General features: G+C 35.7%; 1 protein-coding gene across 10 annotated transcripts in view; it reads right to left on the bottom strand.

The window, feature by feature from the left end:
• LOC124363097 (peripheral plasma membrane protein CASK) overlaps positions 1–26,193 on the bottom strand; it is a 522,470-nt gene that overhangs the window by 102,091 nt on the left and 394,186 nt on the right. For all 10 annotated transcript variants that reach the window (XM_046818216.1, XM_046818210.1, XM_046818218.1 and 7 more), the window contains one exon: positions 1,169–1,357. In XM_046818216.1, the coding sequence (XP_046674172.1) occupies positions 1,169–1,357 (189 nt within the window). The remainder of the gene's footprint in view (positions 1–1,168; positions 1,358–26,193) is intronic.

Consider the following 26,193-nt stretch of genomic DNA (forward strand, 5'->3'; position numbering starts at 1 on the left):
CTAAAGGAGAGACCCGTTGATAGAAAAACATAAAATACTGTTTCTCATTAGAATACTTTTCACTTTAATGAAAAGGCAGTGATGGCTTTTATGTCTTGTTTTTCATTAGCACCAGATTTCCTATCATGGTGACATTAATAAAAAACCATTATAGTGGAATTCCTAGTTTTGTAGCAGGAATACATAAAATATTAATCTAAAGTAGAAGTTTTTACGATATTCAAAAAAAGTGTTAATACATCTTGGAAACAAAATAACTTTTAGCCGTGAGCTGAGCTATCACCTCTTGAAATATTATTATTTACTTTTGGGACATTCTGTATGCAATGAAAACAAATAGGATAATTTTTGAAAGAAATTTAAATACTTTTATTTTTGATGTGTGAATAATTATTAGTCATACAAAGCATTCTGTTAAGTAAAAAAAATAAATCTTAACTCCTCCGCTTTTCAAAACGGCATACAGCTGACGAGATAGCGGGATTTATGTATTTGTATATTCTAAAAACTCCCACCATATTTTCAAAGAAAAAAGATTCAACTACTTCAAGTTCTTCACTCTTCATTTTGAGCATTTGTTAATTGAATTGAATTTTGTAAAGGACTCCAATAACAGCAGAGGTCTTAAAAAACTATAACCTACTTTTAAAGAATATTACAATATAAATATTTTAAAATTATTAATGCATAGTATTCAGGGTAAACGAAACTGTAACTGGTAAACCTTTACAGTAAGTGTTAATGAAAATGTTGTTAAATAAAATTAGGTGTGACAAATCAATACAGATTTTGCTATAAACTTTGGTTAAACAGTGCTAATACCAAATCAACCTTAACTGACACTTAGTTGGTTATTCATAAAATAAATAGTGCAAAATAAAATAAATAATGAGTGCAAATGTTTCACATAACTACCATCAACCTCCAGATCATCATCCTTCCATATTATTCGCCTACAGACCTGACAGGTATTAAATTACATCAAAAGGAGAACAGAGATGGGATACACTTTCAGACGATTATTGTGAGTACAGAAGAAGTTCGATTATCCGTGTTCCAATTATCCGAGTTCCGATTATCCGTGTTTTTACACATCCTAGGTAGTTCCGTTCCCGTTTGGCTCGGATAATCGGACTCTACTGTACTGAGAACATACAAATAATCTCACCATCGGTTCATCGGTATTTTTCTGGAACTGAACAAGGCGCACACGGGTGACGTTCTCCAAATCATCCCCGTCTTGCGCCTCAAGGTCATCGTCGTCCCCGTTGAGGTATGGGAGGGGAGGAGGAGTGACCCGCATCGCCTCCTCGCCGTATATTTCGTGTGCCACCACATCGTGCGCTTGTAGCAAAGACTGTAACAAAACAACACACATTAATCTCGGGCTATCGTCAGAACATCAGATTGGAATATGTGGTAATAACGTATTAGATAGAGCTGTAACAATGTGGCATATGTGGTGAGTAACACAAAAGATGGAGCAGGAATGTTGCTTGATGAACAATCAAGTGGCTTCGTCTTCAATCATAATGAAAGGGGTACAAAGTGCCGGGGAGTCTGTAGATTTACACATATCTCCTTACTAAACGTAACATAACATATCTCCTTACTAAACAGTGGGTACGGGAACTTCTAGAAGTCATGTTAAAAACAGCGTTTTACTTCAATTATGAATTGAGTGCCAATTCCTATTTGGAAAAGAAGGCACTCCCTCAAAGCATTATATTTTTTATGTACTTGATTCAAATTTAAATAGAGTAAAAACAATTTCACAAATTGAAAACTCTAGCACATTTACAATAAATAGTACCACAAGTCTCGGAAGTTTAGTAAATTTTAATATTATGTATGTTTACCGACATACGCACTGAGAAGTAGAACGGACGCGGGAATACCCTGGAGCTCAGTATCGGGAGCACACAACCACGCCCGGCTGTGTTTGGCAGTCAACAGAAGCATCTTCCCATAAATTTCCTGAAGTATGACTTCCCCCTCCACACCCCTCACCGCCAGCGGCAAGAGTACTGTGCGCGCGCAACTCCCAACTGACACTTTTACCTAATAGCTTCACTAGTAGGTGTCTGTCGGGATTGTTTGAAATATACAAATATGTTTCCTTGGTGAAATGCAGATACTTTGGTATTATCTGGAGGCCACTCTGTGTCCATCTCCTATTTGTTGGCTATATAATAGGTAAATACATACGTACGTATTATTAACAGAAACAGTTAAAGTTTTCTGTTTATAATAGGGTATAGCAGGGTACAATCTCGAGGGATGTTTTTTTGTTTTTTTCGTCAGAAGTGCGGGGTGGCGCCAAAGGCGGCACCGAAGCCCGCACTGGATGGCCTGCGGCATTTCCGATCGGTTCTTCCCCAATCTTACACCACGTTCAAGATGTCCAACGTGATCTAACGTTGGAAAGATTTGCCTGGGCATCTGTGACCATGCACTTCTGGCAAAAAAAAAACCCTCGAGATAGTACTCAAATTAAAGCTCAGATCACGTGAGCACCTGAAAAGGTTAAATTTAACTTTGGCATTACCAGTAAAATATTTATGATAACTTAATCTAAATCTACTTATATCGCGTAATAACAAGTAGTAGATAGGGACAGAGTGGCCTACGAATAATACCAAAATACCATGCACATTCACAATAAGGTAGCTATGGCGTGATGAGTTGATTGAGTTTGGCTTCATTTTGCCTTCCGCTTAGTGCAGCGTCTAAAATCTGACACTGTCACAGACTTGGTTCCTGGAATCTAAGGTCACGTCCGACTGAAAAGATACAAAAAATTGGCGAAGAAGACACTCAAACTGGAGTCCTTACATCTTTTAGACAGCACAGACACCTATACTATAAAAATGTATGGTTTACCCAGCAGTCATCTAGTTTAATCTGAGGGATGTTTTTCATTGTTTCATTATGCTCTAAATTGGGATTCCAGGAGTCAAGTTAGTGATGTCATTTTTTCAGACGCTGCACCAAGCGGAAGGTGAAATGAATATAAACTCAATGTGCAAACACACCTTATTACGAGTAACTAAAGTTATTTATTTGTTTGACATACTGTCACTACTTATAAACAAATACCCGATCTCATTCTTTAATTAACTGCATTACCAACTTCATCGCACTGCTGCCACTGAGACACACCGTACAAGCAATAATGAAGATATTGTACAAGAATAACGTTCAAGGTACAGTATTACAGTAGGAGTTTCAGGGATGTCAAACTAGGTAGGATCCATAAGCGGTGTTCTAGGGAATATGGAAGACGTTACAAGTTTCAAAATCAATAGTTTGACATTCTTTCCCATCTCTAGTTATGGCTTTCAACACCTCACACCACTCCCGAGCGTTCCTTGGTGTCAAAAAACATCTTAGGCATTGGTCGTAGTTAGCATATGTATATTACTTAAGTACTTTCAATGGATTCTTATTCATGTATTTCAAGAAACCCACAAATTGATTTTAATTTTAAACCTGGAATAGCTTAAGACTGAATAACACTGTATTATTTGAGACCACGTATTTTTCCTTTGCGCAAGGATGGAACAAAATTGTTGACATAAAAAGAAATGAAAACCTGTGTCGGAAAAAAAGTGCAGCAGTCCTACTGACAACTGTGATTGCACTCTTTGTTAAAGAGGAAGCAATCTGTAACAATTACACGAATAAGTATTACGTTGTAAATTAATATTGTGAATACGTACTTTTAAAGAAAAATTCTATTAGTATTGAGTATGCTATTAAGTATTTACCTGTATTTAGTATGATTTTAATAAGCTAAAATTGTTTTTATAAATTATGATTAGTTATAGTACGATTAGATTAAGCAAATATACTAGCTGACAACCAGTTTAAGTAGACTACTCGACAAAAAATACAGAAGAAAGCGTATTTCGTTCCATGACAGAGTATCTTTACTAGAAATTTAAATAAACAGTATTCGGTAAATTTGTATTAATTATTTCTGGGATTTTAGAAATATTGAATAGTAGAAATATTGAATAATCTAGATCAAAGTTCTAACTATGTTTAACAATTCACTTACATTACACAAAGAGTGAATTTTTTCTGAAACTTTCATTAATTTTAATTCCATTAAAACCCTAGAATTTAGCTAGTGACAACAATACAGTATATTTTGAGCTCACCCCTCTTAGGTCTACACAACACAATACCGACTATAATTACAGAAACGTGCCAATTTTGTGCTCCTTAAGTAATACCCCAAACAATGAGAGAAATTTTGTCCATGTAAGGAATCCTGATGAATTCTGGTTTGGAGGTATCCAACTTCAGAATATGGAGAAGCGACATTTGGTCGCGGCGTGGTATGGATTTTTCCTGAATATCTATTTATAACTTCAAGAATACCCAAATAAATTTCTTTATCTACATAAAAGAAACCGGATATCCTTATTGGAGGTCTCTCACTTTAGAACCTTGCGTAGCGACATGGAGTGGGGTGCTGGCACGGAGGACGGAGATCCTAAAATACTTGTTAATTATACCTCAGAAATGTAAGTAAATCTCTCTATCCAGGTAAAATAGGCCGATGTTATCCTTATTGGAGCCAATGAGCACAAAGCAACACATATTGAAAAATGTAGAATGAAACGGTAAGAGGAAAACAGAATTTAAAGAATTGAGGAAAACGAGATCAAATGTCAGGTACCTACTGCTCCTGCTAAATTCTTTTCATTATACTTCAAACAAAAAGTCCGTTCTAAAAACTAGTTATGCGTAATTTATTGCTAAAGAACCCGTTTGATAACAAACACTGGAAAAGAGAAAGAAAAAATTAACATTAAAATGCACAAAAGCAAGAGCACAGTTTCGTTGAGTGCCAATTCAATTTACAGACTAATTGAGTCGCCCTGCATTCAAAGTAACTTCAAGTACAAGTACAAACAAACTAAAGTGAATGTTTTCTAATAAATATACCTTACTTCTAGTGTAAGTAATTTGGGTTCGATTAGTTTCATTTAAACACTTAGACTCATTGCAGCACTCAGTTACTGTGGGTTCCGCATCATGAATTGCTAAATCTATGGATTAATTACAAAATACATGGGCGTATTTATTCTTTAAAATAATATTATTGAGCAATAAACTATTCATTCCACAAAAGAACGCTGGATAATGTTGTTGAAAATTTTATGACGTTACAGCTACATGTTTAAGTGTTTGTGACCTCTAGTTGGATACACCATTTTAAAAGTAAACATACAAAATATCGTGTACAATTACACTTGCAGCCAAGTTCATAAATTAGTTCATACTATAATTATTCCTTCAAGATTGTTGGCAACAAACATATTTAATGATCGTAACCATACAGAGAGGGACATTTAAAGATAGTTTAATCACTAAATTTGTTAAGGTTATTTGTTCCATACTTGAATGGTACCTGTTAAAAAAAATTAAAACATTAAAAAAACAGTTGTACTTGGTACTGTGATTAGTTAGTGTAGCCAGTATAAAAGCCTTGATCACAGTTTTGGAAGGGCAATTATAAATTTTGTCAATACAAATTCTATTATGCACAACAGTAACGTAACTGAAAAATATCTGCACATTATAAATGAGAAAGTTGAGAATACATCTCAACATTTTTACATGTAGCTCAGATACAATGTTTGTTATTTTACACTTATTACTGCAATATTTTAAAACTCAGCAAGAGAAGTAAAATGAGACAAAAATGCAAAGTACTTAAGATTCAAAATTATTTCTAACCACAATCAAATACTTTACGTAGCGTGCCCTAAATATTCTTATTGTTTACTCCATAAATAAAAGAGTACATAAAAAGCAGTAAATGCACTTAAACAATATAGGTGTAAAATAGTCTTTTTCAGCTATCTATCCGAGGATATACTAATACTCCTTTCCTTTGTTTAAAGTTTATTTTTGACGATGGAAGGATTATGATGGAAAAAGCTTATATCGTACTACTGAAAAACTGTGACATCCTATTTTGTATTAACAGGATTGTTTCAGCAATTGTGAATTTCTTTGACGTCCAATTCTAGAAATTCTGCTGTCACAGTTTTAGCTCCTCTAATTCGCAGCACTCCTCAGATGGGCGCCATCTTGGACGGCCCAGAACCCCCTTGTGCCTACTACTGTACTCTGCACTGCCACCAGGGCCAATGTGACCCAGCTACTTACGCGCGGGCGCTACTTTGAGTGTGAAACTATGGAAGAGAAGTCCCTCCCTAAAAAAAAAAAAAAAAAAAAAAAAAAAAAATGTTTGAGTGACTGATGTCAGGTTGTAGTGCTGAGGGTAACATGGTACTACCATACCAAATGTCTTCATATATCAGGAAAGAACAGTGTCGTGCATTTGTGTGACTATTCTTGTATTCTGGAATTATATGGGAGTTTTTTGTCTTAAAACATTAGAATTATTAAAGTGTGCTTTTCAACGTATTAGTAAAAAGTGCGTCACGTTTTCTGTCTGAGGAGCTTGTCTTTTTGGAAGCCTAAATAACAGAATAAGCTAGATTCCACTGGGTTCCGAGGGTTGCCAACTTATAAAACCCCAGCTCTCCTATGATACTATTTTCTGATTTCCTCAAAGAGGAATCCTATTAAGTGTTTGAAACAATAGAGTTATTTTTAAAGACTTGTTTTCAGAAACAACAGTCTAAATCTAAATTTTACGTGATGAATAGAATGTAGAAATAACTGTGGTGTTACTAATTAAGTCGACATCCTTATACTAACATGATGTTTGCTCTATCTCATACTGGGTTGAATTATAATGGAAAAAATATAACACACACAAAAATATGCACAAATATAACATCATTCAGTGAAGGTTTCATGCGAATTTTGCTACTGAAAATACATTTATTTTAAACATTAAAACCGAACAAAAATTGTAATTATACTGTAAAAACTAGTTCCTACTATACAACAAATACTATACAAACATTTGACATTATTAACTACTAACTTAAGTGTGTCTACTTTATATTCCATGGAAAACAGCTTTGGAAATAAAAAAGTGAAACTATTTTGATTAAAATATATCCTTTGGATGTGTACCAAAACAAACTTTGTAATTAATTATTGTTGCTGTAATTTATTATATTTTGGTTGTTAATTACGGTTAAAATTAATGTTTTATTTTGTGTAGTACTTACAATTGATATCTTTTATTCATTCGATAGTCATTAAAGAGAGCGAGAATGTCATACACTCCCATGTTAACTTTATCAGCGTGAGATACATTGCTTTATATTTATATATGTGGTGCAAAATCTAGTCTTAATATTTATAGATTATGTTAGATCATATACATTGATTGTTGGGAGTGCCGATGGCCGAGTTGTCTAAGACGTTGGACTTTGAGTCTGAGTTAGAGATAGCGCTGGTTCGAATCCTGTCTGTGACCGTTGCACTTTTTATCAGTACCATAGACCTTGTACTGTATCGACTCTCCCCCTTATTCTGTTTGATAAGGTCCTCGCACAGGCCAGTGGCCCACGAGGACGGGCAGAATAAGGCATAAAAGGAGGATCGGCTTCTCCTTAAAAACAAAAAGTTTTAAATAATGCAATTAAAAATCTTTCAAAAATGCTTTGTATCTTTGTTTTTGCAACTACGCAACATCGTTTTGTACGACAAACTTATATTTTTGTACGTGTTATAAGATTTTGTACAAAGATACAAAGATTGAGTAGAGGACCCATAGTCGAAGGCACTCATGTCAAAATGCATAAATTACGTGTACAGAACATTTCCACTCACAATTTTAAGTATTTGTTTAGAAAAATTACAAGAAAAAAACCAAAGTTTCAGAAAACAAGCACCACAGCTATAAATCACTGTTATAGTTCTAAATCGATCGGGACATTAATGCACCTCACTTCAAGACCACAGGTGTGCCGTTACAGCTGGAGGAAGTAGCTGAAGCCTTTACCGCTGTTTCTCAGTAAAAATACTGCACTTCTTGAATCTGGCACGCCACAGGTAAGGTAATTGGCAAAAAATACGACTATAAATTTTGCCAATGCACAGCCTGAATTACAATTGGATGTCACCCACTTATTCTTTGTGTGAATGATTTACATTCATAACCCACGGAAATTATTCATGTATTGAATACCTTGCTGAAGTGTCCTCTCACGGATTTTTATAAATATCATAACTCTGTCTGGAGACTTAAAAAGATTTCTAACACATTTGCAATGTGGATAAAAATTCATGGAACTCGGAAACATATAAGCCGAAAACTCGCACTTTTTTAGGCAACCTGGTCATTCAGAACAGTTTAGGCTATTAAGGAATGTTGTTTTCAAGGATATACAGCCATAAGCGTTAGCTATTTCATTACAAAAATCAATAAATGTTTACTAAAATGTGGTGGAACAGCCATGGAAAATCAAAATATAAACCACCTTTGTCTGAATATAATACTGATTAAGGGGAATCTACTTTGGAACACTAAAAACCATGAAAATATTGTCACATTTACTCCAGTAGGTAAAAAGTAGATGGTTAAATCAAAGCAATAGGGCAAACGAATTATTGGACACTATGTTCTCTCTGCCATTGGCCAACATTGAAGACACTCGAGTCATATATTCCAAGGCAAGAAAAAGATTCTGTGACAAAGGAGGAAAATAGAGACTGGGATTCTAAACATCGCAATAAATTCAGAACTTTAACCAGCGCAACGCCATCCAACATCAGAGATGTCATATTCAGGGGCAATTCGGCTGCGATCTGATGTTTTATATTAATGCTACGTTTGTGCTGAATCAGGATTTGTATTTATTGAATTATTTAATTCACAAACTTCATATCCATCAATTTCAGTTTAAAAATGATATATTTCTAAGCCAGAAAACATTGTACAGGTAGGGGGGAGGGGATATAATGGTTAGGTGAAAATTTGGAAAAACAACATGTGAACTGAGAATATATTTTATATACATGTGAAGCGTTCTTTCAGTTTTTCACCCAATCGGTATGATTTATTAATTTTATAAACCTTGGTGAAAAAATTAACCATAGAAAGTTTTTTTAATCGTAAAAATGAGAATTAAATCAGTAGTACCACACACATTGTATATGCAAAACATTTAACATAATACTTATGTAAACTAAATAAATAAATAAAAAACACACATAACTGTGATTTTGTATACAAAATGATTAAAAAGAAGTATTGTAAGATGGGGGCGATAGCTTGTAATAACGCATGCCAATGGATGAGAGGGATATTAATCAACGACATGCATATCTTAATAATATTATAAATGCGAAAGTTTCTTTATTTGTTTGTTTTGCACTCACGCGTTGACTAATTAAACGATTGTACTGATTTTTGAAGAAATTGTACACGGACTATTGGCGCTGGAAAAATCAGCAGTGATCATACCCGTGCAAAACCTACGAAATTGCGTGAGTAGCTGCGGATTACTGCTGGTCACATGTATGTTGTAATGGTAAGAACACTGTTGGAAAACCAATTAAATAAAAATGGTGATCAAAATTATAAAAGTTGACATCCTTTGAACTTTAAGGGTCAAACGTTCTTAAAATGTATACAGGGATTTTGAAATTAAGTTCTCGAATAAGTTGCATGAAGCTCCATTTCTATATGAGGAACACAGAGTTCAATGATAGGGCATGTTATTCTAAGGGAGTTGGCTGAGCGTTAACGCGGAACCTTTACGTTGCCTTTATGGGTAAGGGTCATGGCAACGAGAAAATCATGGAATAAACAAATTTTTAAACAGACTTTAGTACATTCATATGAAAATGTATCATGTGATTATTTTGATCGGTTGGTAACACTGTCTTTATATTCTGACGGGTCCTTCAGTACTACAGATGGGCCAAGAGATCTGAGCGCGCGGCCGAGGCTCTACTAGCCATTCACAAAACATTGACCTCACCTACGAGCTGTCATTCTGTGATTCATTTAAAATTACTGAACAATCAGAACACCTTTATTTTACCACGAGCCTACTGAATAAATCAGTAAATATTCCAGTTCTTGCCTCTTGGGTCACGAGAAATACCGAAGGATGGACTCTAAGGGAAAGCCCAATGTTCTTGGAAAAGATGCCCCTCTCTCCCGCCCACCCGTAAGGCGGCCGGCCGGTCCGCGCGAGCAGATCGCTTGGTCCATCTGTACAATGTATCGGTTTATTACCGTAGAGACTTGATAGAGCTCGGCTATGGTGCATGTCCCTCCACGGAGTTAAGCTGAGCGTCAGCAAAGGCTACCCACTCAGAGTGATACCTCAGAGAATAAATTGAGCTATTGACTTACAATTTTGCATCCAACTTCATAGAACCCTGATACGTGACATATAGCTTAGCGTTCTCATATCGTAATCTTAAATAGAGATATCAGTAATATCTGTGCATGAATTTCCAGAAATAACAAAATTAAATGTCAAATAAGGAATGAGGCGCAAAATATGAACTTAAAAATAGGATAATTTTACTTATTCATTTAAAATGTTAACATAAATATAGTGAGGAATCATGCAAACATTATTATGAGTTAATTAATTTATAACATGGGCAAATAAAAGTAACGAAAGAAATAGTAATTTCATTACTAGTCTCGAAAGTGACCTGTTTTTTTTGGGGGGGGGGGGGAGGGAGATTGATTTTACGCGAAAAATGCCATCGAACCCAGTTTTTTGAAATTCCGAAACGAGCATTGAACGATACTTTTCATCACGATGCAATTAGTAATCATTCTTTCATAAGGAAACAACAACATTTCATCATTCATTTTGATGATAAAATCGGCTGTTTGAACATAGGACTGACAAAACAAATAACCTGAAATTCCAATTGTTTGTACAGAGAAAGAGTGGTTTACATAGGGAGGAAAAAAGCTGACAGCTATGAGGAAACTATGACTTTTGCAGTTATCAGCTGTATTGCAGAATAGCTTATTACCATGCGGGACGATGCAATACAATGTTATAATTAATGCTTAATGCTGGTGATTATTAATAGAACATTAAACTACTAGTCTCGAAGTCATCTATTGCAGGGCGAGATTGAATTTACGTATGAGGCAAAATCGACCGTGGAAAATTATAAAAAGCCTCGCAATAGAATTTTCAAGACGAGTACTGAAAGATAATTTTCATCACGACGCAAAAAAGCATACGAAATCTTTGAAAAAAGATTATTTGAGATTTAATTTGTGTATAATATGAACGGATATGGTTACACAGAGAATCAACTGCTAACGCACGGAAAAGCAATGTTTGGGAGAGGAAAAATCAGCTGATTCAGCTACGAATGAAACGATGACTTTCGCAGATCTCAACTGTATTGGAAAAGAGCACATTAGTATAAAGAGTGGTGAAACATAAATTAAAATATGACATTAATTAAGTATGCTATGTACATAAATTAATTAAACCGCGTTTTCCATATTGTACAATATTCTATTTCACTGTTTCAAATACACAGAGATTTCTGAAACAACTAGTGCGAAATATCTTTCGTATACCATTTTGTTCAAATTTGTAGAAAAAATTAAAATTGATTATAATTTATCGTCTTTAACGAAATATGGATTATACCATTATATATTATTTCATGATTTACGAACAGAATATTTATAGTAGCTATAACAAAGTAATACTAAAAGATCTATATTAATAAACAATAAATATGATTTATTAGTATAAAACAATTTTTACGATTTCGCCTCAAGAGATGTTTCCATCTGTCAGAGACGTGACTGGTCGTCGACAGCATTCCGCTATTGAGAGCAGACCGCAGTGTGACCGCACAGAATCCCCGATGGGAGGTAAGCGTTCTACATAAAACATGGCATTGCAATTGGCCTATACTCGCTGAATGATGTACCTCATGAAACTGATTGCCTTGCTGTAGTTCTGAGATTTAAGAGGATGAAACTTGGCGTCTGTTTTGTGTAGGCCTCCTCATAGCACCTATACCTCCTCATACCACCTATACCTCATCATACCACCTATACTTCATCATGCCACCTACACCTCATCATACCACCTGTACCTCATCATACCACCTATACCTCCTCATATCACCTATACCTCCTCATATCTCCTATACTTCATCATACCACCTACACCTTATCATACCACCTATACCTCATCATACCACCTAAACCTTATCATACCATCTATACCTCCTCATACCTCATATACCTCATTATATCACCTACACCTCCTCATACCACCTATACCTACTCATACACTTTCGCTGAGGAAATAATTTACGATGAAGAGTTTTAGCTACTTCCTAACCCAATATAGAACTGATTGACGCACAGCGAAGAGATTTAGTACCAAGGTTTATCTATTGAATAGTAAAGAGGCACAACCAAAAGTTTGTATTTTACTTCATGAGGTCGGAAACAGCGCATGTCCACAAAAGTTTGTCACCATACTATAAAAACTGATTGACGCACAGCAAAGAGATTTAGTACCAAGGTTTATCTATTGAATAGTAAAGAGGTACAACCAAAAGTTTGTATTTTACTTCATGAGGTCGGAAACAGCGCATGTCCACAAAAGTTTGTCACAATACTATAAAACTGATTGACGCACAGCGAAGAGATTTAGTACCAAGGTTGATCTATTGAATAGTAAAGAGGCACAACCAAAAGTTTGTATTTTACTTCATGAGGTCGGAAACAGCGCATGTCCACAAAAGTTTGTCACAATACTATAAAACTGATTGACGCACAGCGAAGAGATTTAGTACCAAGGTTGATCTATTGAATAGTAAAGAGGTACAACCAAAAGTTTGCATTTTACTTCATGAGGTCGGAAACAGCGCATGTCCACAAAAGTTTGTCACCATACTATAAAACTGATTGACGCACAGCGAAGAGATTTAGTACCAAGGTTTATCTATTGAATAGTAAAGAGGCACAATCAAAAGTTTGTATTTTACTTCATGAGGTCGGAAACAGCGCATGTCCACAAAAGTTTGTCACCATACTATAACACTGAATGACGCACAGCGAAGAGATTTAGTACCAAGATTGATCTATTGAATAGTAAAGAGGCACAACCAAAAGTTTGTATTTTACTTCATGAGGTCGGAAACAGCGCATGTCCACAAAAGTTTGTCACAATACTATAAAAACTGATTGACGCACAGCGAAGAGATTTAGTACCAAGGTTGATCTATTGAATAGTAAAGAGGTACAACCAAAAGTTTGCATTTTACTTCATGAGGTCGGAAACAGCGCATGTCCACAAAAGTTTGTCACCATACTATAAAAACTGATTGACGCACAGCGAAGAGATTTAGTACCAAGGTTTATCTATTGAATAGTAAAGAGGTACAACCAAAAGTTTGTATTTTACTTCATGAGGTCGGAAACAGCGCATGTCCACAAAAGTTTGTCACTATAGTATAAAACTGATTGACGCACAGCGAAGAGATTTAGTACCAAGGTTGATCTATTGAATAGTAAAGAGGTACAACCAAAAGTTTGCATTTTACTTCATGAGGTCGGAAACAGCGCATGTCCACAAAAGTTTGTCACAATACTATAAAACTGATTGACGCACAGCGAAGAGATTTAGTACCAAGGTTGATCTATTGAATAGTAAAGAGGCACAACCAAAAGTTTGTATTTTACTTCATGAGGTCGGAAACAGCGCATGTCCACAAAAGTTTGTCACAATACTATAAAACTGATTGACGCACAGCGAAGAGATTTAGTACCAAGGTTGATCTATTGAATAGTAAAGAGGTACAACCAAAAGTTTGCATTTTACTTCATGAGGTCGGAAACAGCGCATGTCCACAAAAGTTTGTCACCATACTATAAAACTGATTGACGCACAGCGAAGAGATTTAGTACCAAGGTTTATCTATTGAATAGTAAAGAGGCACAATCAAAAGTTTGTATTTTACTTCATGAGGTCGGAAACAGCGCATGTCCACAAAAGTTTGTCACCATACTATAACACTGAATGACGCACAGCGAAGAGATTTAGTACCAAGATTGATCTATTGAATAGTAAAGAGGCACAACCAAAAGTTTGTATTTTACTTCATGAGGTCGGAAACAGCGCATGTCCACAAAAGTTTGTCACAATACTATAAAACTGATTGACGCACAGCGAAGAGATTTAGTACCAAGGTTGATCTATTGAATAGTAAAGAGGTACAACCAAAAGTTTGCATTTTACTTCATGAGGTCGGAAACAGCGCATGTCCACAAAAGTTTGTCACCATACTATAAAACTGATTGACGCACAGCGAAGAGATTTAGTACCAAGGTTGATCTATTGAATAGTAAAGAGGTACAACCAAAAGTTTGTATTTTACTTCATGAGGTCGGAAACAGCGCATGTCCACAAAAGTTTGTCACCATACTATAAAACTGATTGACGCACAGCGAAGAGATTTAGTACCAAGGATGGTCTATTGAATAGTAAGAGACACAACCAAAAGTTGGTATTTTACTCCACCCTTAGATAGGAAATACATGACAAGGCGCTGAAGTAGACCGAAGTAGGTTTATCAGACCTATCTATGTGTACATGTTTTTCTACCGGGGGAAACAGCCGCATAAAGCTACGACGCTGGAAAAATATTGTATGATTAATTTAAAAACAAATTAGTCCTATTTGTATAAAATCGAAAATAAGCGCCTAGCCCAAACGGCTTAAATTCTCGAAGCCCGTTGTGGGAAATAATGGGCAATTTCTAGTGTTTAGTTTAGACAAGAATCAGGGAACAATATAGAAATGTATTTGTTAACAGAGTGGACAGATATTGTAACAGTAGAAACCGACAGGTAAGACGTTAAATTTGTTGTCGCACAGTACAGTTGTCCACCACACTACATAATTCATGGCACCCCCCAGTGACCTTACACCAAGCTCTCGTAAATTTGCATATGTATCTTTCCTGTATGGGTTCTACCAGACACAGATTCAGTAATTCGTTTTGCATTTCGAACCGTTGTCGTGTTCGAAAGACTAAAGCAGGTCGCAGAGTGGACAGATATTGTAACAGTAGAAACCGACAGGTAAGACGTTAAATTTGTTGTCGCACAGTACAGTTGTCCACCACACTACATAATTCATGGCACTCCCCAGTGACCTTACACCAAGCTCTCGTAAATTTGCATATGTATCTTTCCTGTATGGGTTCTACCAGACACAGATTCAGTAATTCGTTTTGCATTTCGAACCGTTGTCGTGTTCGAAAGACTAAATCAGGTCGCAGAGTGGACAGATATTGTAACAGTAGAAACCGACAGGTAAGACGTTAAATTTGTTGTCGCACAGTACAGTTGTCCACCACACTACATAATTCATGGCACCCCCCAGTGACCTTACACCAAGCTCTCGTAAATTTGCATATGTATCTTTCCTGTATGGGTTCTAACAGACACAGATTCAATAATTCGTTTTGCATTTCAAAGCGTTGTCGTGTACAAGAGACTGAAGCAAGGCGCAGAGTAGACAGATATTGTAACAGTAGAAACCGACAGGTAAGACGTTAAATTTGTTGTCGCACAGTACAGTTGTCCACCACACTACATAATTCATGGCACTCCCCAGTGACCTTACACCAAGCTCTCGTAAATTTGCATATGTATCTTTCCTGTATGGGTTCTAACAGACACAGATTCAATAATTCGTTTTGCATTTCAAAGCGTTGTCGTGTACAAGAGACTGAAGCAAGGCGCAGAGTAGACAGATATTGTAACAGTAGAAACCGACAGGTAAGACGTTAAATTTGTTGTCGCACAGTACAGTTGTCCACCACACTACATAATTCATGGCACTCCCCAGTGACCTTACACCAAGCTCTCGTAAATTTGCATATGTTTTTTTTCTTGTATGGGTTCTAACAGACACAGATTCAATAATTCGTTTTGCATTTAGAAGCGTTGTCGTGTACAAGAGACTGAAGCAAGGCGCAGAGTAGACAGATATTGTAACAGTAGAAACCGACAGGTAAGACGTTAAATTTGTTGTCGCACAGTACAGTTGTCCACCACACTACATAATTCATGGCACTCCCCAGTGACCTTACACCAAGCTATCGTAAATTTGCATATGTATCTTTCTTGTATGGGTTCTTGTACAGATTCAATAATTCGCTTTGCATTCGAAGCGCTATCGTGTTCGAACAAATAGTTATTCACACAGATATGTATTTCTATTTTACAATACAAATGATTTTCATTAAATCTAGTACAATTTTTTATACTACTTACAAATTTCTTCAGTTGTTATTACATATAGATTGTTCCAGGAATGGAGAGTCAATTTAAATTGTATCTCGTGGAAGTAATAAGTGAATTTTATTTAAGAATTCGATCGTCAACCACACTAGTTTTTATGGGATTCGAAATGGATTAAATAACCATTGAAATCCATTGTTTTTATGGATTTTTAAAAGGGTCGACAATGCCTAACGAGGAAATAAATAAACATATAATACAAGTTAATTCAGTGAGAGGCCAGTTGATAAAGATATTTATTACGTGGAAAAATTTAGTCACTTTATTTAGTTGGCTAACGTTAATGTAATTAATAAAAAGATAGAATTAAGATTTTAAACCCACAAAAATTAGCGTAGGCTGACAATAAATAATTTTTTTAAGGTAACTTCCGTTATCGGTTCACGAACACCAAGTGTTTCTTTATAAAATGCAATTTGGCTTATGCCTCCTCGACTAAATATTGCAGCCTTGTTACAGAACTGCTTACAACAACAGATCTGAGATTGATATACCCCAATATCGCAAAATGATGATAATGAGAAATTAGGGAAAATTACGAAAACCTCTCTCTGATGGTATCAGAATACTGATTATCATCATTATTACCACTAGCTTCATCAGTGTCATCAAATAATCAACTATATTAATTACACAAACCAAACAAACGTGAGTACGTCAATCAACAAAACAAAAAATATGGCTCTTTTGTGCTTAATGGATGACTTTAATCAGCGGTACTTTTGCATTGATATAAATAATAAAACCACCCAGGTAAGCAATAAACACATTTATGTAACAATGATTGTTTTATGGATATATAGATTCCATGCATTTGCGATGAAATTAATATACTTTGTAATAAAACTATTAAAAATAAATGAAAAATAAAGTTAGTACGCTCAAACTGTACTGTGTAACAGGGTTTCCTGGAGGAGCAAAGAAAATGTCAAGTATATACAGTATAGCTACAGGTATAGCTCATTTCTTTCTCAAAAAATTCTGCGGACAGACAGACAGAGCATAAGAAATATAAGAAATTTGGACAGCTTCCTAGCAGAAAAAAAGAGAAATTTTGCCATCTTACTGAGTAATAAATAGACTTCAATGACGCTCATTCAAATCCCATGAAGAAATATACGTCATAATAGCACTCCGCCTTGTAAATCAATATGATAGAAGATAGAAGAATAAAAAAAAAAACGCAAGGAAGGTCTTATTACCAATCGAATAAAGTAATCTCATTACATACTACTGCGTCACATGTTATTGGCTGAGCGTCAGCGAAGCCTACTACTCGAGGAGTTGAAAAATTTTCACTTCTGTCTGTCTGTCCGCACGATATCTCAAAAACGATCTAACCACAACTTGGAATTGGAATTGTGCACGAAGGTTCATTTATATATAAGGGACAACTGAGTTCGATCATGGTGCAAGTTACTCAGTTGCACCATGATGCAATTTAGCTGAGCGTCAGTGAATATTTTTACACCGGTCTTATCAGTAACCATTATGGCAACGAGATAACTGCTGAATGAATACATTTGTAAACAAACTCACTCACAACAGACGTATAGAAATAACATTTTTCCAGCCACTCTTGTGATAGGCTTCGCTAACGCTCAGCCAATAAACTACAAAAATTTATTTTTTTTAATTACTGCAGGACATTTCAATAGAAATGAACTCGGTTTTACAAACACTGTCAAGATTAAAACTCAGAAGGGTGAACACACCGAGTCGCAAACAGGCAAATTTACAGAGCATATTCATGAGATTAAAGTGGGTCTCTTGTTGCAGCCTTTGTACTACGAGCGGTAACTTATTTGCCTCATTTGTATGCTTCTGGTGTATCCTATACGGTTCCAGATGGTCTGCTATACCTGCGCTATCCCATTAGTGGCCTTATTTACATAGGACTCCCAACACCTAGACCACAATCTGCTCAACACTGTACAGTCAGTGACAATTTTTATTATATGACGACAGTTTCAAGGTCAATCGTAACAATACCATTTTAAGGCGGTAGAATCAATTTCCGGTTAGAATTTCTTTCCATTTTTTTTTACAGGAAAAGGAGACTAGTTTTTTATCACTCCATGGATTTTAGAAGTAAATTGAAGAATTATTTAGGAACACCTTATCATCAACCCCAAAGAAAGACCGACAAAAATAAGTGATATCTTTACAACATGTACATGAAAGATGATTCGACGGAATAATACGTTTGTAAGGGATGAAAAAATAACTTTTTTTAACAAAAACTGTAAGTGTTTACAATATTGAAAGATCTGTTACAATGAGTATTAAAGTGTTTCAAGCGTAACTTTAACAATACTAATTAAAGGCAGTTGAATGAATCTTCGGTTAAATCTTCATTTCAATTAATCTTTTGACAGGAAAACGAAGATAGTTTTTTTTAATCATTCCATTAGTTTTGGTAGTAAATTGAAGCATAATTTCGGGACATCTTATCATCAAGCCCAAAAGAATACCGTCAAAAATAAGTGTTGTACTTATAAAATAAGGGTTTCATGTACACATTTTTACAATACATGAAGTACTTTTTTGTATTGATAAAATAAATAACTTTTTAATGAAAAACTTTATTAAAAACACGCAATTCTCTTAAGTTATTTTTAATTATAAAAATATGTTTCGTAATAGAAATAAATAATTAAAAAATGTCACGCTAAGACGCTAAAGCTATATCTTACGTTTAAATAAATCTATTTATTTTTCTTCAGCGCCGTTTAATTTGGACTGTAACAAAATTATATGACTATAATTCCTGGTGGAGTGATGACAAAATTTGTCTGATTTTTGTATTCAAGAAAGTTATCTTAAAAAGACTATATATACACAAAAATATTCTAGCCAAAAAACCGACAGCACCTTCAAATGACAGCATATGCAGCCTAAGGGAATCGATAACTGTTTCAATACATTTAGATTATTCATATACTATAATTATGAATACCAAATGAAGGGCAACAAACGAACTTGCATCGATTGAATACACATTATAATCACTAAGTAATTAATTAAAATTTAAATTTGTGCTTCAAACAACAGAAAGTCTTTACAGAAATAATTTTAATCTTATCCCGGATTAGTGAAAATTAATAATTTATAGACCTTTAACCTTTTTAGTCAAAAACTTTCTTCCCTTTGAACTTCTGATCCAAATAAATCCAGTTTTGCCTTGGACCAAGATGGACGTTAGTGGCAGGTTTCAAGTCTCTGGGAAAACTACCTACACGTATCGCAAATACAGAAAACGACACGATTTTTAGAAGGAACTTCGAGTACGTAATAGTCAAAGAAATAGTCGAGCTAGAACTGTGTTCAATTAACGCACACGGTAATTTAATCAAATGTCTCTCAACAGACGTGGGCTCTAAAAAAGAAACCTATTATGTCGGAGACAGTCATTTACGTAATCAAGGCTGACAAGGTTGACTCACCACTAATGGAGATCACAGTGGAAACTCATACATCGGAGGAACGTTTGTATAACTAACATCTCACAAATCAATTCTCAGCAGTAACCCCCAAGTATAGCGACACATATTTATGTATGCATATTCTACCTCAAAAGGTCTGTAGCGTTGTGTATCGTCAACACTGATGAAGATTGCCAAAAGAGACAGACAGTGACTGGGTGTGTAACTCAAACGCAGGTGGCATACTGAATGCTTTTTATAAATAGTTTCATTGCACAGCAGTGACTATCAAGTATCGTGACTAATATTTATTTATGCCGATTCTACCTCAAAAGGACTGTAGCGTTGGGAATAGTCAACACCGATGTAGATTCCCAAAAGAGACAGACAGTGACTGATGACTGTCACTCAAACGCAGGTGGCCAATGGAATGCTTTTTATAAATAGTTTCATCTCACAGCAGTGACCATAAAGTATCACGAATAATATTTATTTATGCTGATTCTACCTCAAAAGGACTGTAGGGTTGTGTATCGTCAACACTGATGAAGATTGCCAAAAGAGACAGACAGTGACTGATGACTGGGTGTAACTCAAACGCAGGTGGCATATGGAATGCTTTTTATAAATAGTTTCATTGCACAACAGTGACTATCAAGTATCGTGACTAATATTGATGTATGCTGATTCTACCTCAAAAGGACTGTAGGGTTGTGTATCGTCAACACTGATGAAGATTGCCAAAAGAGACAGACAGTGACTGATGACTGGGTGTAAATCAAACGCAGGTGGCATATGGAATGCTTTTTATAAATAGTTTCATTGCACAACAGTGACTATCAAGTATCGTGACTAATATTGATGTATGCTGATTCTACCTCAAAAGGACTGTAGGGTTGTGTATCGTCAACACTGATGAAGATTGCCAAAAGAGACAGACAGTGACTGATGACTGGGTGTAACTCAAACGCAGATGGCATATGGAATGCTTTTTATAAATAGTTTCATTGCACAGCAGTGACTATCAAGTATCGTACCTAATATTTATGTATGCTGATTCTACCTCAAATGGACTGTAGGGTTGTGTATCGTCAACACTGATGAAGATTGCCAAAAGAGACAGACAGTGACTGATGACTGGGTGTAACTCAAACGCAGATGGCATATGGAATGCTTTTTATAAATAGTTTCATTGCACAGCAGTGACTATCAAGTATCGTACCTAATATTTATGTATGCTGATTCTACCTCAAATGGACTGTAGGGTTGTGTATCGTCAACACTGATGAAGATTGCCAAAAGAGACAGACAGTGACTGATGACTGGGTGTAACTCAAACGCAGGTGGCATATGGAATGCTTTTTATAAATAGTTTCATTGCACAGCAGTGACTATCAAGTATCGTGACTAATATTTATTTATGCATATTCTACCTCAAAAGGACTGTAGGGTTGTGTATCGTCAACACTGATGAAGATTGCCAAAAGAGACAGACAGTGACTGATGATTGGGTGTAACTCAAACGCAGGTGGCATACTGAATGCTTTTTATAAATAGTTTCATTGCACAGCAGTGACTATCAAGTATCGTGACTAATATTTATTTATGCTGATTCTACCTCAAAAGGACTGTAGCGTTGGGAATAGTCAACACCGATATAGATTCCCAAACGAGACAGACAGTGACTGATGACTGTCACTCAAACGCAGGTGGCCAATGGAATGCTTTTTATAAATAGTTTAATCTCATAGCAGTGACCATAAAGTATCACGAATGATATTTATTTATGCTGATTCTACCTCAAAAGGTCTGTAGGGTTGTGTATCTTCAAAACTGATGAAGATTGCCAAAAGAGACAGACAGTGACTGATGACTGGGTGTAACTCAAACGCAGGTGGCATATGGAATGCTTTTTATAAATAGTTTCATTGCACAACAGTGACTATCAAGTATCGTGACTAATATTGATGTATGCTGATTCTACCTCAAAAGGACTGTAGGGTTGTGTATCGTCAACACTGATGAAGATTGCCAAAAGAGACAGACAGTGACTGATGACTGGGTGTAAATCAAACGCAGGTGGCATATGGAATGCTTTTTATAAATAGTTTCATTGCACAACAGTGACTATCAAGTATCGTGACTAATATTGATGTATGCTGATTCTACCTCAAAAGGACTGTAGGGTTGTGTATCGTCAACACTGATGAAGATTGCCAAAAGAGACAGACAGTGACTGATGACTGGGTGTAACTCAAACGCAGATGGCATATGGAATGCTTTTTATAAATAGTTTCATTGCACAGCAGTGACTATCAAGTATCGTACCTAATATTTATGTATGCTGATTCTACCTCAAATGGACTGTAGGGTTGTGTATCGTCAACACTGATGAAGATTGCCAAAAGAGACAGACAGTGACTGATGACTGGGTGTAACTCAAACGCAGATGGCATATGGAATGCTTTTTATAAATAGTTTCATTGCACAGCAGTGACTATCAAGTATCGTACCTAATATTTATGTATGCTGATTCTACCTCAAATGGACTGTAGGGTTGTGTATCGTCAACACTGATGAAGATTGCCAAAAGAGACAGACAGTGACTGATGACTGGGTGTAACTCAAACGCAGGTGGCATATGGAATGCTTTTTATAAATAGTTTCATTGCACAGCAGTGACTATCAAGTATCGTGACTAATATTTATTTATGCATATTCTACCTCAAAAGGACTGTAGGGTTGTGTATCGTCAACACTGATGAAGATTGCCAAAAGAGACAGACAGTGACTGATGATTGGGTGTAACTCAAACGCAGGTGGCATACTGAATGCTTTTTATAAATAGTTTCATTGCACAGCAGTGACTATCAAGTATCGTGACTAATATTTATTTATGCTGATTCTACCTCAAAAGGACTGTAGCGTTGGGAATAGTCAACACCGATGTAGATTCCCAAAAGAGACAGACAGTGACTGATGACTGTCACTCAAACGCAGGTGGCCAATGGAATGCTTTTTATAAATAGTTTCATCTCATAGCAGTGACCATAAAGTATCACGAATAATATTTATTTATGCTGATTCTACCTCAAAAGGTCTGTAGGGTTGTGTATCGTCAAAACTGATGAAGATTGCCAAAAGAGACAGACAGTGACTGATGACTGGGTGTAACTCAAACGCAGGTGGCATATGGAATGCTTTTTATAAATAGTTTCATTGCACAGCAGAGACTATCAGGTATCGTGACTAATATTTATTCATGCTGATTCTAACTCCAAAGGACTGTAGCGTTGGGAATAGTCAACACTGATGTAGATTCCCAAAAGAGACCGACAGTGATCGATGATTGAGTGTCACTCAAAGGCAGGTGGGGAGTGAAATGCCTTTTCTAAGTAGTTCACATGCAGTAGTTTCACACAGTTTCGGAACTACTAGTTAACCAGGCTGGTTTTATCTCAAAAGAACAACGGTGTACACATTTTATTCTCAACGAACTAAAAACTTTAGACTGAGTTTACTTAGAGGATTCACAACCAGTGTTTTCCGAAACATTCATTTTAAACATTTTATAGGAGGGTAGTGATATGCACAATCGATTAAAATTTAGTAGCATTTATCGAGTAACAAAACTATCGACTTGGTCGACTAATATAACGAATAATTATTGTTCGAACGAAACACGACTTGTTGCAACCAGTCGACGAACTGTGAACATTTAATCGTCAACAAGCCACCTAAGTAATTTGCACAATTGATTACAATTTAGTAGCATTTATCGAGTAAGAAACTATCGACTTGGTCGACTATATGTTCGAACGAAATACGACTTGCAACCAGTCGACGAACTGTGCACGTTTAATCGTCAACAAGCCACCTGAGCAAGTTGAGACTTGTCTCATTTGAGGTTATTATAATCCTCCCCCTCATTGTTTATTCGCCAGTAAGTTAGCCGACGACTTAGTAGTTGACCGCATTTAACAAATTAATCCTTTAATAAATTTACATTTTAGCTAAACTTGTTCGCTATATTTACATTTTAATATATTCTAGTGTTATAGCAATTGTTATAATAAATGTGTTTTTTAGTTTCTTAGATTTATAAGTGGAAAACAACAATTATATTTTGATTGTTAGGATCACTTTGTATTCAAAATTGAGATTATAGGTAAATATTTGCATTCCTTTCATATACAAAACTCCAATTTAATCTCAATAAAAATATATTTTTTGACGGAAATTGATTGAGCGATTATACTTCTTATCGCTATTTTCTTAACTAATATTAGACCAAATTGGTTCAGCGTAACTTTCCTTTAATATTTAATTACTTATATTAATAAGTAATTAAATATTAAAGGAAAGTTACGCTGAACCAATTTGGTCTAATATTAGTTAAGAAAATAGCGATAAGAAATATAATCGATTAACTTGTTTGGATTGATCTTAACCGATTATTTCTTCCGACTGACAATTATTAAATAAGAATTGAAATTGGTCGATTGAGTAGATCACTATCATAAACATGATGATCATCAGAAATATGCGTGGTAAGCAAGGTCACTTAGACCGCACAAGTGACATAGTATCAATTATTACGAGTCGTCAGTACTGTCAGTATTAAAACCTTTTTTAATACTACTCTATTCAAACTCTTTCCCATAATGTTTTTTTTTTATTTCATCACTTACATTTTTTAGACAGTTGGTAATATTGTACGAAGGATATTCTAATGAGGAGTATAAGAGGAGTTCGTTGGGTGCAAGGAAATAACTGAGAGGACGACGTAAGGAATATACTGAGTGCAAAGAAATCACTATGAGGATAGGAGAAATTCATTGGGCACAAGAAAATTACTGTGATGAGGACAGAAGTAATTCGTTGGGCACAAGAAAATCACTGTGATGAGGACAGGAGAAATCGTTGAGAATAAGAACATCACTGTGAGGAGGACAGGAGAAATTAGTTGGGTAAAAGGAAATCACTGTGATGAAGACAGGAAGAATTCTTTGGGTACAAGAAATCACTGTGATGAGGACATGAGGAATTCGTTGTGTACAAGAAAATCACTGTGGGGAGGGCAGGAAAAATTAGTTGGGCACAAGAAAATCATTGTGGGGAGGACAGGAGGAATTAGTTGGGCACAAGAAAATCATTGTGGGGAGGACAGGAGAAATTAGTTGTGTACAAGAAAATCATTGTGGGGAGGACAGGAGAAATTAGTTGTGTACAAGAAAATCATTGTGGGGAGGACAGGAGAAATTAGTTGTGTACAAGAAAATCATTGTGGGCCGGACAGGAGAAATTAGTTGGGCACAAGAAAATTACTGTGGGGAGGACGAGAGGAATTCGTTGTGTACAAGAAAATCACTGTGAGCAGGAGAGGAGAATTTCGTTGGACGCACTAAAAGATTAACTTCTACGGTCTGGTCCTCCTTGCGGTATTGATTTCCTTCTGAAATAATCTCATCTTGACTAGGACACTCTTCTGTGTGGTCTTCTAAAACGCTTGTTCGTTGTTTTGTATCTACCTGTTTTTACTTTAAAATATCCATCATTGTATCTTACAGTGTTGAACTTCTATAAGGATATTTCCATTTCTAGGTTGAAAATTAAAATTTTATCGAAAACAAGGCCTAAATGTTTCAGTACACTGTATTTATTTAACTCCTCTTCTTTCACTTTTCCCGAAAGAGTCTCCTTTGCCACAATAATTTACTTGACAACCCCCTCCCTACCACAAATAGTACACAGGGCTGTGACAGATATACACAGCTGAAATAAACCCGTGCTACTCAGAGAAAAGGTGACATACATATTGTTACTCTACCCAGCATTGTTCGCTGTGACAGGTACAGAACCATCCGGGAACCCGCCGGGACTTCAATTCCATTTGCTTGGTGGAATACAATATACATGTAAAATAGCAACTAGTTGCGGCCAACGGTGAAGTTTAAAGTAACATTAGTTTTTGTGTGTTCTAGATTTTTCGTTAAGTAAGTTATTTCAGCGGGCCTAGCGAGCGAAATAGCAGGCCACATGCTGTGTAGTAAAATGCGGTAGTTAACTCACGAGTGCTCTCTTGTAAACTCAAATAAGGCAGTCAAGTGTGTACTCTAGGCGCAACAATAAGAGTCCGCCGTTTGAGGGATTGAGGCAAATTAGATTATTCATTTATTGTTGAATAAGCTTTGTCATTCATTAGTTTACATTGATACAACAGTGATAATAAAACATTTGTTGCGATGTGTCGTTTACGATTTACAAATTAGAAATGTCGCTAGAGGGAAATTCTGAAATTACACGTGGAGGGAATTGCTCAGAAAACCCAATTACTTTGTATAAATAAACAAACATTCGAAATGTTTCTTACAAATTAAAGTTCCATATAAGTATTTTTCCTAAATTAATTAATGCTTCAATTTTACAGTTATTATGAGTTCCCAAACGAGGGATTTTAGGGATCCGTTTTGAGTTTTCAATACCCAA

This window comes from Homalodisca vitripennis, chromosome 5, assembly GCF_021130785.1.
Source record: "Homalodisca vitripennis isolate AUS2020 chromosome 5, UT_GWSS_2.1, whole genome shotgun sequence".
NCBI lineage: Eukaryota > Metazoa > Arthropoda > Insecta > Hemiptera > Cicadellidae > Homalodisca > Homalodisca vitripennis.